The sequence below is a fragment of the Homalodisca vitripennis genome, chromosome 5 (assembly GCF_021130785.1).
Source record: "Homalodisca vitripennis isolate AUS2020 chromosome 5, UT_GWSS_2.1, whole genome shotgun sequence".
Taxonomy (NCBI): Eukaryota; Metazoa; Arthropoda; class Insecta; order Hemiptera; family Cicadellidae; genus Homalodisca; species Homalodisca vitripennis.
Genome location: NC_060211.1, coordinates 91,521,756 through 91,538,825, shown reverse-complemented (window position 1 = coordinate 91,538,825; position 17,070 = coordinate 91,521,756). Strand labels below are relative to the sequence as shown.

Genomic DNA, 17,070 nt, shown 5'->3' with positions numbered 1-17,070 from the left:
CTTGTCTTGTATCTATGTATGTCACTGCCGGGTCAGGAGATGAAGAAGACAGCTGCATTAAGTTCTATGAAGCTTTCGAGAAGGTGATTAAGCCTAACTCTTCAGAACGACATATGGCAATAATAGAGAAATTTCCTGAGACTGAAATGATAACTTATGTGCCGAAGTGAATGGTAAAAAATACTCCTCTAAAAACCATATTTTGTTTCATACAAAATAGAGATAAATGGAACATAAAGGATGCCTACCCTACTAAAGGTGTTCTGAAGATTTACACTGATGACTCTGGGGCAGAGTTTGGAGTATATGTACCAGGAGCCAAAATGGCATTTTCCTTAAGGAAACATGCCACGGTCTTTGAAGCAGAAGTCATGGGGTTTGAAAGATGTGCCAGAGAGCTCACACAAATAAGCTTAAAGATGCAAAATATTTAACACTTTCAGACAATCATGCAGCATTAAAGACACTGGATGCCAGCTCTTTTGAATCCAAGGCAGTATGGAAATGCACTAATGGAGCTGGCAAAGAGGAATAAAGTTGCTCTTGGCTGGGTGTCGGGCCATAAAGGTATGCCTGGGAATGAAACAGCTGATGCTCTTGCCAAGACCGGCTCTGGCCCTAACAAAAGGCTTTCAGGCTGTGGCTACTTGGTTGTGAAGTAGCCTTCTCATACAGTAAAGCTGTGGTAAATGGTTGAGTAAAGAGGACATAAGCAATCAAAAATGTTCATATATCCATAAGCAAAAGTATGGTTAAGACTATATAATGAATATAGGAGGATATACAAACAGTACTTGGGATGTTAACAGGACATAGCCCTGTTAGAAAACATCTAATCTGGATATCGGTCTAAGGAGGGTTCTATGGAGAGACAGAATTATCACCGGAACACATATGGGTAAACTGTCCTATTAATTTGTAAAACCAGCGGAAAATTCCTAAGAGCTTATATCCTGAGCCCAAAGGGCACTATAAAAAAGATTTCTGTAAAAACTTTAGTTTATGAGGGTCAAAAAATTAAGTAAGGGAGGTGCAAAGGTTCTTTCAGAAATAAATGCAGATACTTAATTTCTTTCCCTCAAAAAATAAAATAAAATTAGCTGTTACTCAGTCTAACAGGAAGAGCAAATGGTGTGCGGGAAGTATGGCAGCAAGGTATGAAGAAGTGTGGAGTAAAGGGGATGGCACAGTACAGTGCAATCTAGGGTTAGCTGTCAACAATACTACAAATTGGCTGACACGAGTCAGCACACTTCACGAGTCGGATCCTCAGCCTACTTCTATTATTGGTCTCTGATATTAGTTTCAGCCAGTATCTTCAGTTACATTGATTACTCACTATCAGGGACATCAACGAAACTACTTTGAGGGTTGTTGCTGAAACGGCGGCCTCTACCAGTGCCGGGGGGCAGAGGCTTCAGGTTGTTCTCCATCTGCAGAATCTGAACTCTTGTAGCATTCCACTTAAACGGCATATTAGCGTTGTAGGAGGCATCCACCAACACTTTGTCACCAACCTGAGGAACTGCTCCCTGGCAGCAACTGTTACACAATAAAAAATATATACATTTTTATATCTGATATGAAATTAATTATTTATTATTTGTAATATTTCATTAAAACCACCAATAAAAACTGTAAAAAAAAAAAAAAATTTAAAAGTAGTCTTTTGTCATGATGATAGTTAACTTCAATACACTACTATATTTTCTTAAACATTTCATTGGCAATTATTAGAATGTGAAGACCTTATGTAGGTAAACTGAAATGAGCCTTACATTATAATACACTGTATCTATGTAACAAAATAGTAAAAGGAGAAAATGTATGTTCCTATTTACCAAAATGGTAACACACTACAAATAATTGAGTGCAGGTTCTCCATTATAGTGATTTGGAAGTCACCCTTTATATAAAGATTCAAACTCAAATAGACCAATAGCTCAGAAGGAATATGGCAATATCTTAAGAGTTATTAGGAGTCAACAGTAAAATGTAATTAGTACCTCAAATAATTATTTAGTAAGCAAAAGATTTAGTAACAATGAAAGAGACGGCTTATAGCATTTGTTAAGATAAAATGCAAGTTCTGTTTCCTAAGTTCTCTGGCCAGTTAAAATTATACACAAAAGGATGTAATAAAAGAAAATAATATGCTACAAGGTCTATACTTTCTGTTCCAACAAGGTTTGAAATTTTTTGATATATTTGCACAATAAGGGGTTTTCCTTCTTAAACCCTGTCACCCAGTCTGAAAGTGTTGTCTGTACCTGGTTTGGAAGAAGACCTCCTCATCCACAAACCCAAAGTTGTCCTGGACTTTAGTGACAGTGCCAGTGAAGACTCGCTGTTTGGGTGTACCAGTGCCAGGAACTGCTGAGGAGTTGGTTATGGTTCCACTGCCAACGGTTGCCTGTGAAGTGAACGGAGCGGAAAGCATTGTGCGAGTTGGGTAGCTCACCGTTCCCATCTGTTGGTATATCTGAAATATGATTTCCATTATCCAAGAGAAACAAGGCTAGAAAGTGTAAATGCATTAACCGATTATACCAAATTAAATTAAGGTCAAAATATTTATAGAATTTCTTTTATATTATTTTCTGTATTATTGAATATTTTCTATTTTTTTCTTTTGTTCAATATTCTAATATACTAGTTCTGTTAGCTTGCTATGACCACCAGTTTGCCTAAATTGTTATTGTTGTTTTAATTTATTATTTAAATTTTAAGTAATTGTAGGTAATACTACCATCTGAGATTGTTTCATTTTTAATGATAAACTATTGTGAAAAGGAGTAATTTGTTAGGAATAAATAAATAAATAATTTATTATAACCCCTCAAGTGATAAGAGAGAAACATTTTTTCCATGACAGTTTGTAGGAAGAATGTGAAAAGTTTTTTATACATAAGACATATTTTAAAATTATGTTTTAAGTTTCTTTAGTTGTATACTTTTTAAAATCCTTCTATTTACTGTTGTTAATAGAAATTAAGTCCAACACAAATTATATTTGGCTATTTTTTACACAATTTCTTATCAACAGGTGACTCAGAGAATTTAATTCACAAGAGGTCTAGTAGAACGTGATGTTAACAATAGCATGGATGAGCTGCTGCTCTGCCTCCTTTACATCTATTCCTTACACCTTGAATATTATTACCATGTGTTCAGTGGTAATGTGCACATATTAATAATAAGCGTCTCTTATTTTCTAATAACTTACAATGCTGAACCACTGCTTAACGTCAAAATATTTCCTCTAAACAAACTGTGAACTGTCTTGGAATACTGTACACTCTCAATATTGATTCACTCTGAGGGACATCATTCTATTTAATGTGTTTGCTAAGTTCTGCTACGTACTGATGGTTACTTGCAGATAAAAGCTTTGTATCTGTTGTTTTATTGTGCAATAATGTATACAGCTTTAGTTATAAAATTATAAGATGTAGAGAATTATAAATTGAGAAATCATCTGAAATTGTCAAAAGTCATTTTATTTTGAGCTTGTTCCTCATGTTAGCGCCAGCACTGATTTCTGAAAAGTTTTCTTGAAATCTATACAACACAATTATAAATATTGTTCCCTTTTAAATTTTTATAAAAGATAAAAAATATTTTCCAATTTTAAAGGTTTTGAATCATTAAACTAATAGCAATTAACAGAAAATATACAATAAAGTTTACTTTTAAACTTGTGTACATCACATTTAATTGAATGTTTGTAATTCTTTGGAAAATGTTACATCAATACATTGCTTTTCAAAGTATTAACATAAAATATTTTGGAGCCAAGTATAAACTTTTGTTTTATGATTTGTATTTCAATGTAGTAGAGTGTGTGTTAAAAGTTTATTTAATTAAGTTCAAACCTAAAGTTGTTTTCTTAAACTTTGTATCTACTCATGTTATTTTTTTATTACAAAAGGCATATATCTAATTCGATATGCAGATTTACGTAAATTATCTTGTAAAATTTTTATACAAAAACCTTTAATTAAAAAAATTATAATTGGTTTTGGCCAAGGTCTGAAACTAAAAAAATCAACAATATTCAGTGCTATACGGACACTAATTATTACATCCTCAAAACCATACTAGTCTTGTAGTTAGTATCATGTAATTAATGATAATATTTTAACTTAATAATATCAATATCATGCAATAATATCCATAGTTAAAGCCAGTTAATTACTTGAGGTTGTTGCACCATTGTTGTAGATTGTTGCAATGAGGTTGTTAGTCCCGTAGCAGGAGTGATCTGGTTGGTTCCCACTACTCCTATGGTCTGCATTGCTAATCCAGGCTGAAAAATCAAAACTTGTTCAAATATAAACTGTTTTATTATGACACTTTAATTCAGGTTTATCCTTGTTTAATCCAAAGATCAAACTATTTTGGAGGATACTACTAGAATAATATACTATAATGTAGCCAAGAGTCTAGAAGTTATTCTATGTAGTAGGCTAACATGGAAACCTCGTATATAGAATATTGTATCAAAAACAACAAAAGCTGTTAGTACTTGTAAATGGCTCTTTGGACATAATGGGGATTAAACTTCAAGATGATAAATTGGATCTTTAACCATTAAAACTTGTATGTCGGATGGCACTGTAGAGGGTTACAACTTGAAAATTTAAAGTAAACCCCTTCTACCCCCTTTGAAAAGAGGGAGTGACATTTTTTAAACCATACCACACCAGGCTAAGCTACCAGCTTGTATGCAGTGTGTACATATCCTAAGGACCTACTCTAAGACAGATTACTATTCATATGTAGCTCTTGAGGGTAGTAAGGGACTCTGTGATGTAGTAAAAGAATGGTGAAACATGTTTTTTTTATCACAGAAGGCCAGGTTTCCTGGGCCTGGTAATTGCCTCTCAGCCATCCGGCTTATTGCGTACCCTCTTCCAGATGTAAACTAGGTCAAATTCCAGGCTTTTACAAAACCATAAGATCTTCTGACCAATGCTTGCTTGTTTTAAGCTCTTTTCAGTATGCCTGAGAAAATCCTAGGGATCTTGAGCCAGATTCTAATGCCAGATATTTAAATATGACATGCTCAGCTGTTTCATTAGCCTTGCCACATTTCCTGCACAGTGTTTCCTGAACCGTTTATTAAACACCCACTTGGCAATTGATCTCCGTGCCAAGTTATAGGAAATCCCACATGTTGGTTCAGGACCAGTAAGAGGACTATTAGCTCCTAAGTTAACACCACTGTCTGACCTTCGTGGCTCCATATTTACACTGTTTAAGAAATCATCATTAGGGTTTTAAGAAGTGGTTATGTGAAATTTTCTAGGTTGAAACAAATGACCACCATAGCTTAAGGAGTTATGCGGGAGTTGGTACCTGTCCCACATGGGAGTCAGATGAATTAAAAAGAATCAGTATTGCAGGTACCAGAGTCTGCACTTCCTATTATGTTTTCTTTTCCCGTTCTTTTATTTTCCATTTATGTTACTGGTATTACAAAAAATTGAGAAAAATAAAGTGACAATTTACCTGCTGTAACTGGGTCATCTGGGTCTGTTGGTACACCTGCGCTGGCTGGTACTGTAGCATCGTCATGGTTGCGGGGGGACCCATTTGGGTTATCATTTGTGGTTGTACCTGACTCTGTTGAGTCACAGTAGTTAACTGCCCCGTCACCATCTGCCCTGCACGCGGAAAATATTCGTAATAACAGTTATACCATTTTTCCATAAATTAAGAAAAGAACATTAACAAATTCAAATAAATTTGATATATGTGTTTAATAAACAAAACATTGCATGAAATATTGGACTTGAAATACGTAATTATATATTTATTATTAGAAATCTCAATAATTTACTACTATCTGTGATCTTATGTAGTAGCCTACTGAATTACTATTAACATTGATTGACAAAGTTGTGTAAAGTAAATAAGTTTTTATATCTGACTTCTTACCACATTTCTCGAATTTTCATTCACACTGTTTTTATCACATCAATCGTTGATCACGGCTCAGTATTCTTTTGAAATTTATATGAATAGAGCAGAAACCATGACTTTGTTTCATGCTCCAGAATCCAAGTATGTAATTAATTTACATGTATTCACTTTAAATTGAGTATTGCAGCATTAAATAAAATTATAAATCTTGAAAACCAACCAGGTTCTCTTAACAACAAGGTTTTTGTTACTCATATTTTCACTGGCATCAAAAAGTGATATAAAATAATGTTCTGGTTGCAGTTGATGTTAAAACTGTTCATTTCGCTCAGAATTACTCCATTCTTGCGACTTCTGCCAATGAAGTCCATCCTGATACTGATGGATTTGAAATAGTTTTACAGTACACAAAATGGTAAGCACTATCCCATTTGAATAATGCGTAATCTTTTTTTCAGTTACTGGTGATGTTAAAGTGTGTTATAAATCACCAGTAAAAGGAAATCTTGATGTTCCTGAGACATGCTTCTTCAATACAGAGTGAAAAGCGACAAAACTAAATTCCTTGTAATAATTTGTCCTTTTATCTCATTTGGTTTTAAGTCTAAGTTTTTTTTTAAATTCATTAAAATATTCGTAAAATACATCAAAACATACCTTGACTCAACCAAGGGGGTTTTGAAACATCTCCTCCCCCGAACTGCGACATCTATTACCTACAAGAGAAAAAAACAAGGTTTTTAAGTTATAAAACATAACAATATAAAATTTGAAGTAAATTTACTTTTTCACATCAAAGTAGCTAATAATTGCCACTCAATAAGAAATACATGTTTACTTTACACCCAAGGAAGAAAAAGTTATTTATGTACAGTCAAGAATATACAGCCTGAGATACACGTTCTTCCTCAGAGGAAGAGGAAATTTTAAATAATTGTCACATAATTGTATTTTAGCAGAGATTTAGAAGATGGTCTTGAAAAAAGTATACAGACAGATAGTGTTCATATCCAATAAAAAATTATCTCAGTTGTCTATTGATAAATATAAAAAGCACAGTTTCCTCAGCTATTCTTCAGTATACAGTATGTTACTGTGTAGACTTATTTAGTATTATTACTTACTACTTAACTCTAAAAGTGGCAATCGACTAATTATCATGTACATGAACACAACCAACATTACTCATATACCACTGGAATCACAAAGATTTGTTGATTTTAGTGGTGTGTCTGTCTTTTACTTATAGCCGTGTATAACACAGTGAGTCACTGAAAAGAATTTCTTATTGGAAATGAAAGATTGCTTGCCATATTGTTTAAATTTAGTCCACCATTCCAGTGTCATAAATAATGTCAAAATTCTCTTTGTACCAAAGAAAGTTGTTTACTGTGATAATTGTCATCATACAGCAAATGCCACGTGTTGAAGAATATGATTTAGTAATTATATTGAGATTTTTATCATGTTTTATAAAATATATGTAAGGCAATACCAACACTTTACAGGCTATTGTGATCTATCAGTATTTTAGTTAGTCACTTTTAGTTATTATACGTAAATCTCCATAACATTTACACATTAATTTTAATAATGAGTAAATGGTGTTCTTTATAAGGGGTTTAATATAATCTATAAAGTATGTCCCAAAATTATTTTCAAAGGTTAAGTGAAATAAGAGAATTAGCTTTCAGATGCCTTCACCATAAAAAACATCCCAAAGGATATGGGCCAACCATATTTTCATTTCAAATTAAAAAAAACAAATAGCCTACATTGTGTTTGTAATGTACCTTATTTGTTATTACAAAAAAATTATATGTGTATATCTATTCAAGTCCAGTGTATGTGTTATTTATATATAAAGATCTTTTAAGGAGATAACAATTCACTATCTTAGTCATGTCACCGAGGAAAAAGAGAAGGCTAGTTACGTTCCAGCCTCTCTTCCAGTCAAAGCAAGTAGGATAAGCCAACTCCCTCATGCCTAGGCTTTAACCCTTTGACATGGTATTTATAATGTATAAATAATTATTGTAGTATAAATGGTTTTTAACTCTTAAAAGCTATTAATATGGTCATGATTCAAAAATCAATACTTAAATTAAGTGGTTAAAAAAAAATTTAATAGTGTAGGCAAAAAATACAAAACGAGAGTTTTGGGTATGGAACACTTATGTAAGAAAATCATTGATCCCGTCAACTTCTACCCAAGCCAACTAACGTTATCTTAAAGTTGGCCCTCGCAATGCCTTTACCACAGACCAGTGAGTGTACATCAGGCCGAAATAATTTCTAACTGGGAATCCAAGGCTAACTCCTGCATCCAACAGTAGCTCCTTCGATCACACAGCTATTCTGACTTGATATCTTTCATCTGGATATAGCTCACTTAGGACACCTGCTGATGCTGTAAATTCAACTGAGTTGCAAGGCTGGCATTATGTGATCATCAAACCGCATAATGCAGTCATGAGGCGGAGAGTCAATACAACATTCGACACATCATTCAAGAGGGAGGTCACGAAATATCTTTCTGGCCACATGTGAAACTCTGACACTGAATGTTAGTTATATTTTGCTTGCTACTTTTTTGTGTGTTTTTTTAACACTTTTGTTTATATTTAATGGCATCAAACCCTGCATGTATTGTCGCATATTTTATATTTCGCTAAATAGAAATGGTTTCTTGTGAATGTTATATATTGCTTGCTATTTTCTTAACACTTTTGTTCATGTATTATAATGGCATCAAAATTTGCATGTATTGTAGCATGTTTTATATTTTGCTAATTTGAAATGGTTTCTTGAGATGTTTTTATATATCAATGAACATAGGCTACGCTAAACTTTATTTTTTCTTTCGTATTGTATTTGCTTATATGTATATGTATTTCTTAGTAGTATAGCAACTCTATAATTTATACGCTACTTTAATTAAGTTTTTTTTACGGATCCACCTGCATGTTGCACTTGTTTATGAACTATATTGCTATTGTAATTTTTCTTTTTATTCACGATGTTTTGATGTTATTTGGCACTTGTTTTTGCTTTTCTTTGCTTTAGCATGTATGCATGTAAACTATTTATATAAGTTGCTTTTATCAAGCCTATTGTATTTTCATAATACCTATATCAAATATAAAATGGTGTATACCGTATGTAAATAAATAAATAAACATTAGTTAAAAAGCCTTAGGAGCCCAATCCACTCCAGTCATCCTTCTCAGTAAATTGGACTAATTCACTAACCCTTTTTATTTCAATATCTCAAAATTTTGGTTAGTGATATGCCACTCCTGGACATCAACTGGTTTTATCCATATTTAAGCAACACATTGGTTTTTGTTATATCCAGTGCAGGTTCTACGGGTAGTTATAAACCAAACCAGAAGTGAATCCCTGAGGTAGTAAATGCTTTTTACAACGCAATTTAGCTAAACGAATATTTGTTTTACAAAAGTAGGCTAATTAGTGTTCCATAAATACTGCAAAGTGCTTAGAAAGTGACAATAGACAAATATTTATTGTACAATATGTTTTCTGGTATCACAATGTAATAAAAACTGGTACATAGTCAATGATTAAAAACTACATAACTAAACTTATTCTAAAACATTACTTTCATACTTATAAAAAATCACTTTTGATACATTGATCTATAAAACATTAAAAAACATTGATTAAATCCAAGGCTAAACCCATTGTACATATTTTTAAGGATATATTTTTACTATTTGTTTTTATCATAAACTATCTTCAAAGAATTCATTTACATTATAATATGGTTTTTGAAAAAGTGCTTCTTTTAATTTTTTTTGTTAATGTAGATAAAGGAAGTTTTTTTATATGCTTGTGGAGTATTATTGTACAATTTCAGTACTAGATAAAGAGGACTAGTTTCAATTTTTTTTTAGTTTATGTGCCGGATATTGAAACAAATTACAATTTCTTGTGTGATATCTATGATTAAATTTTTATTTTTCAAATTGATCAGGATTCTTATGTACCAATTTATGCATTTCAAAAATGTATATACATGGCAAAGTAAGGATGTTAAATTTTTTAAATAATGGTTTACATGTTGTTCTTGAGTTGCAATGACCTATTGTTCTAATAATTGACTTTTGACTAATAGTTTTTGCACATCTGAGCAATTACCCCATAAAGTAATTCCACAACTCAACATCGAGTAAACATGGGCATAATATATAGCTAAACCAACTTCCAAAGATGTTATTCGAACTAGTATACTCAAAGCATACCTGGTTGAGTTAAGTTTCTTATTTATCATATTGATATGGTCGGAAAAATTTAATTTAGTGTCTAAATGTATGCCTAAAAATTTTACTACATGTGTATTATTACTAAACCCTTTACAAAAATGATCATTTCTTAATTTAAAGCGTAATGTATTAGTCTTGTCTCGATTTAACAACAGACCATGAGTAAGGAAAACTTTGTGAAGTTTGTCAATGACATCTTTGGTGTCAAGTTCTAAGTCACATAACATTTTTCGTCTAATTAGAGCAGTTGTATCATCTGCATATAAAAAGAGGCTACAAACTTCTTTAGGGAGGTAATTTGGCAGATCATTGACATAGACAATGAATAACAATGGGCCTAATATTGACCCTTGGGGTACACCATGTTTTAAATCTGCCCAATTAGAACAATATTTTCCTGATCTATTAGTAATAACTGTCTTCTGTATACGGTTAAATAAATAAGAATGTAATAATTTAATAGCTGTGCCTTTGACACCCATTCTTCTTAACTTTGTCAGCAGCAGTGTATGGTTTACACAATCAAAAGCCTTAGATAAGTCACAGAAAACCCCTGCAGTGTAACTTGACTCATCCAAGGCTTCAATGGTACTATTTATGAAAGAGAACAGAGCTGCTTGTGTACTAAAACTTTTTCTAAAACCATACTGCTCTTTACATAATTTGTTATTAGATTCTAAAAAGTCAAAAAGTCTGCTATGGATAATTTTTTCATAGATTTTTGAAATTAAACTTAGAAGAGAAATTGATCTATAATTGTCTATTTCACTACGTGAACCCTTTTTATGTATTGGATGAATTTCTAATAACTTCAATAAGTCAGGAAAAAATCCTTCACATAAGGACTTATTTATAAGTCCACTTAGTACATCAGAGATTGTATCAACAGACCATTTAAGTATCTTATTAGGGATTTCATCCCATCCACTTGAACTACTGTTGCTCAGATTTAAAATGATATTTTTTACCTCAGTTTTGTTAGTGGGTGAAAAAACTTGCAGCTCAATGTCATTTTGTTCACATGTAAGATAATGTGAAGGGGGTAATGTGACAGGAACTTTTGGAACTTTTAATATCTCTACTATATTTGTATATTGATTGTTGAAAAGTTTAGCTACATATATCGGGTCATCCTTCCTTATCATCAATCTTTAATTTAATGTCTTTTTTACTGATTTTATTAAGACCTAGTTTATCTTTAATTACATTCCACACTGCCTTAGTTTTGTTTTTAGAATCTATTATATAAGAACTATTACAAGATTTCTTCGCTTCCACAACAACCTTATTGAACACTTTTTTATATTTTTTGACATAACTTAGAAATAAAGGATCTGTACAGTACTTTGACTGAATATGAAGCCTTCTTTTATGTTCAGAGGATTTTATGATTCCCTGAGTAATCCATTTCTTTGGTTTTCTCCTTTGCTTGGAAGAAATAGCCTTGGCAGGAAAAATTTCATCAAGAGACAGCTTGATTATAGATAAAAATCTTTTATAACTCTCATCAACAGACTTATCAAGAATGAAGTATTCCATATAACAGGATAGTCTATCCACAAATAAGGGAACGTTTTTTATTGGAAATAATCATTTTTTAAGATATAAGAGTTATTTTTATTTTTGCCTTTAGGCAGCTGAACAAGTAAAGTATTATGATCAGACAAACCTAGGTCAATATTATTATATAGCCATAGTGTAGCCTATGTACATAATTAGTGAATGGGAATGTGGTAAACAACTACAGAAAACAATTAAAGTAAGGAAAGTAAAAAATTCTTGAAAACTTCATCCAACCAAGCTATAATCTCTTATAGTAATGAGACTGGAATCACTGAGAGCAATCTGGCAACACTGCAGCCTTTTTCTTCTCACAACTTGTAATTTAGTCTCTACCAGACACCCAATACAAGTTTTAATCTCATTCAGTGTCTACATGACCTATTAGAAAAAAATAAGAAGAATTTTGAGGTTGTTATGTTTTGAAAATAAAACCACAAATAGTTTGAAACAACAGTTTTTTAAAATTTTGAATTAAGCTGGGTGAATCTGCAGCTTTAATTAACTCTTGAAAAGTTGGAAAGATTTTATGGGGGACATTTATAATCAAGAGTACTAGTATGTTAGTGGCATAAACAATTTTTAAAGAGTTGAAAATGAACCTCATTCTGGAGTTTTTTTTTTTTTACCGTAGTGGAATTCTTTGATAGAGAACTTTTGTTTCCAGTGCTCACAATCTGTGGCTGCAGTATAGTAAGCAGCCACCACCACAATCGGTAATTCTAAGCAATATATGGGTCAACTTCGATTTTTCTCATATTACAATATAATGTTCCAATAGTCAATTAGAAAAGGAAATGAGTAGAATTTCTTGCCGGAAAGCAGTTATAGGGAGCAGGCAACCGCCAGACGGTCATATATTGCTTAGAGTTACCTATTAGTGATCAGGGGCACTGACGTGATCTGGGCTTCAAATTTGGAACTACTCGAGTTAATTTATTTTCTAAAAGAGCAAGCAGCGCGAAGCGCTGCGCAGCGGGCAGCCATCGTGCGTGATCCTTTTTTTTATTAAAAATTTCTGATAAATTGTTATTACATATTACAATATAATGTAGGTAATGTATGTAAAACAGTTTTAAACACATAATTACATGCTGGAAAGCAAAGTAAACCAATATAATCCGCCCAATACAAAATCTCCGTAAAAATCTGGTAAAGGAATCTGTGTCATTCCTTTGGCCTGAATCAATTCAGTATATACGAAGATCACGCACGATGCTTGCCCGCTGCGCAGCGCTTCGCGCTGCTTGCTCTTTTAGAAAAAAAATTAACTCGAGTAGTTCCAAATTTGAAGCCCAGATCACGTCAGTGCCCCTGATCACTAATAGGTAATTCTCGCGGTTGCCTGCTCCCTATAACTGCTTTCCAGCAAGAAATTCTAGTCATTTCCTTTTCTAATTGACTATTGCAACATTATATTGTAATATGAGTTGCCTGCTCCCTATAACTGCTTTCCGGCAAGAAATTCTAGTCATTTCCTTTTCTAATTGACTATTGGAACATTATATTGTAATATGAGAAAAATCGAGGTTGACCCATATATTGCTTAGAATTACCCCACAATCGAATAAGGGAAACAAATTATCCATTACAAATACCTAAATTATCAAATAAAAAACATTCTGATTATACATTAATCATTGCTAGCTTTTTCAATATAGTGAATGACAATTGTTGAAACTTAATTCAAAGTAAAATTTATTTGTATGGTATGAGAGTAATGGTTGCAAGTACAATGGCGATGAACATGCAATATTAGTGTCAGAAGTTGTCAGACATGTTTATCCTTCAAAATCACTGTTAACATAGAGAGTCAACATACAGATGTTCAATCAGCGATGTTGTCAGTCAGTGGGGTTACCTCGCCCATGCGTGTTATGGTATAAAGTTACTGTTTGATTGCTTTTAAGTATTTTACTGATTCCTATAGCTTATTGTTTTAGGTTAACATTATTAAAACTGAAGAAACTTATACTAAGAATTTAATTCTAGAAATAGAGAACAAAAGTGCAGGAGAGGATTTTGATGTTGAGAAATATTGCTGAGGGACTTCTTGTCTGCGCATGTTATTGCATTTATAATTGTAACAGAGAATGACATGGTAAGTTAATTTATTTTATTTAATAACTTTACACTCCTTAATGAATATACAATAATAAGCATAATCCATAGTGCACAAGCAATGGGATTTATTTTACTGTTAAGCAAACATTTATTCTTAATAGTAAATAAGAAAACACTGAAAGTGAGGAAATCCGACTGTGCATGTCAATATGTACGCTAAATACTCTTACACGTTATGAAGTGTTAATATGGTCTACAAACAATTCCTACCCCAATCATTGCATTCCTAACCTAACCTAATATAAATATGCTACTTTAGATAAAGTAATCTCAAAAATGATTTTTGATCCAGGCCTAAGCTAGGCCTGATTTTATGACAGACTTAATGCCCACCAAACTTATCTATATGATTTTAATATAGAAATATAAATATAATATAAAGAAAACAAAACACAGTGTTTCACATAAATAACAGATTTGTCCTATGATAAATTTTGTAAAGGCGTTAGAATTAAAAATCTAGACATAGCCGAATTTGTCTTGATTTATAGTTCTAACGCCTTCCACAGTTGTTTGTATTCAATATATACTCACCGTGAATAAATTCAAGGATAAATAAACCAAATTACTTCTCTTCGTATAATAAGCAACGCAATACACCTAATTAATATGAAGACTAATAATTAATTTCACTACAAACATAACCTCAACTTTCGGACTCCAAAGTCCAGAGTACTTCATTATTTCGGTTTTTTGACAGAAGAGACTTTGATGACTTGACAAAGAGGTGCAATATAAAATTCAATACAACATGGAAAATTTATGAAAAAGCCTGATTCATGGTTTACATATTATAATACATTAATTTTTATATATCTATATATATAAAAATGAATGTTTGTGTGTTTGTCCTTTATGGAATTGGAAACTATTTTACCGATCATTATTAAAATTTGTATGTATATGTATTTTACCACGCAGAAGGTTTATATGCTACGCCCATCAATGCAACTCAGCACCAGGCGACACTGCAAAATTTAAAAGTTATCAAAGCGACTGCGCATTATAAACTGCAATCACGTGACAGTTACGTATTTTAATTAACCAAATATTATTTGAAGGCACTAGGTTTTGACATATATTTGACTTTAATCAAACAGATTTTCTTAATCGTGGCAACAGGGTAAACTCTACATTGGCATTTAAAATATAATTCACTTGAACCAGAAGTGCTGATACACAGGCAAAGCTTACGATAAGCGTGTGAAGCCGCGGGAAACAGCTAGTTATATATATATATATATATATATATATATATATATATATATATATATATATATATATATATAAATTAATGTTTGCATGTTTGTCCTTTATGGAATCAGAAACTATTTGACCGACCATTATGAAACATTATATGTATATGTATTTTTTTTACGTAGAAGGTTTATATGCTATGCCCATCGATGTAACTCACCACCATGCGGCGTTTCCAAAGATAACAGTTTTAAAAGCGCCTGCATATTATAAACTGCAATGACAAGACATTTATGTATATTAAATAGCCAAGCGCTATTTGAAGGCGCTAAGTTATGATATTATAATAATTTGTCTTTAAAATTAATTTCTGGTTGAAATAAAAAAGCTTAAGTGTTAGACTGAAGTACATGTACGTGTACGATGGCTATAAACATACACTTTTGACAGATTTTCTTGATCGTGGCAACAAGACAAATTCTACATCGGCGTTGGAAATATAATTCACTTGAACCAGGGCAAAGCTTACGAAAAGCGTGCGAAGCCGCGGGAACAACTAGTGTTATATATTTGTTAATACAAATATTTATGCATATAGCCTATATTTTATAGTAAAGATATTCAAATCAAATTATTTATTTAGCCATTAAGTATAAAATATACAACAGCCTCCGTCCTAATCTAAGTTTTACAGGTCCATGCGGGAGATAACAAATGTTCATGTAGATTTAAAATTAAACACGTGCATGAAAAAGCCACACCTGAAATAAAACAAAAACAAACCATACAGTATTTACCTTGTGCAGGTTTACAAATGAGTTTTTTTGAGGGCAAAAGATTCATCAATATCATTTAAAGGGTGAATAACTAATTAGGACTTTACTACACGTTTAAATTTAGATTTTGGCAAAGAACTAACTTCAACAGGTAGATAAATGAAAGGCTTAAATCCTAAAACAGGAAAACAATTCAAGGTTTTAGAAAGCCTGAATCTAGGAAAGAGCATGCCAGAGCTCGTCCTAGTGAAATAGGTATGCAAATAATCATTGGTTACATACAAGTCAATATTGTCCTTAATTGCTAACATACATTGATAAATATATACATTATAGGCCTATTCAGTTAAAGTTTCATTTGATATGAACAATGGGTGGCAGTGGTCAAAAGTACCCTGCATCAGAAAGAACTCTAATTGTTCTGTCGATGTAAGTTTTAGTAATAGATTTAGGAATCTAAGGATGGACGCAAACTGTCAGTTAAACAATTTTCTCCTTGCCTGAGACCCGTCAAACATTCCCAAATATCCGACAAGAGTGGTGCTATGGATTCTTTTATCAATGACATTATATACGTTTTCTAATACAATATTGTTAAATATATCCTTCGTCGTAATTATAATTCATAAAAGGTTATTAATTTAAAAAACAAACGTAAAAAACCTGTAACTTAAAAGCACCCTATAATATCTTGATTAAATGCTCAGATTTCAATTTATATTTGCACATGCCTTAGATTTAGAGTTGATGAAAGAAATAAAATAAAATAAAAAAAATAAAAAGTTGTTATTAGTTTATTAGGGTTTAAAAAGTTTTTTATATGCGAAGTTAGGACTGTAAAACCCTCTCGACCACTTAACTTCATAAAAAATTTAATGAACATATATACATTTATATCTAAACATGAATCCATTTATTAAAATTATATACTAAATGAACCTTAGCAAAAAAACAAGCACCAATAATTAATGTAAATTTATACATATATTTACACTAATATTAAAAGACACATTCGCATTAATTTAACTTGCAATCCATTTCCCCAAGTACCACACTCCAAAGACCCCAACCGCTATACCCCCTGAGCCACCAGTATCAAGCCCTGACCTCCGCCCCGAAGCGAGCGCGCTTATTGATGGCTCTGATGTTTACAGGTGATGCATTCTACAATCGACAGGCGGAAATTGTAAACGACTTAC

The 17,070-nt window shown here is 32.2% G+C and overlaps 1 protein-coding gene across 1 annotated transcript in view; it reads right to left on the bottom strand.

Annotated features, from left to right (window-relative positions):
* LOC124362502 (cell division cycle and apoptosis regulator protein 1-like) overlaps positions 1-14,610 on the bottom strand; it is a 53,697-nt gene extending 39,087 nt beyond the window's left edge. The window contains exons 1-6 of the mRNA XM_046817061.1: positions 14,433-14,610; positions 6,586-6,644; positions 5,515-5,669; positions 4,199-4,309; positions 2,271-2,482; positions 1,340-1,542 (exon numbers count right to left, since the gene is read on the bottom strand). Coding sequence (XP_046673017.1) covers positions 1,340-1,542; positions 2,271-2,482; positions 4,199-4,309; positions 5,515-5,669; positions 6,586-6,637 — 733 coding nt within the window. The 5' untranslated portion in view covers positions 6,638-6,644; positions 14,433-14,610. The remainder of the gene's footprint in view (positions 1-1,339; positions 1,543-2,270; positions 2,483-4,198; positions 4,310-5,514; positions 5,670-6,585; positions 6,645-14,432) is intronic.
* Positions 14,611-17,070: the final 2,460 nt, after the last annotated feature.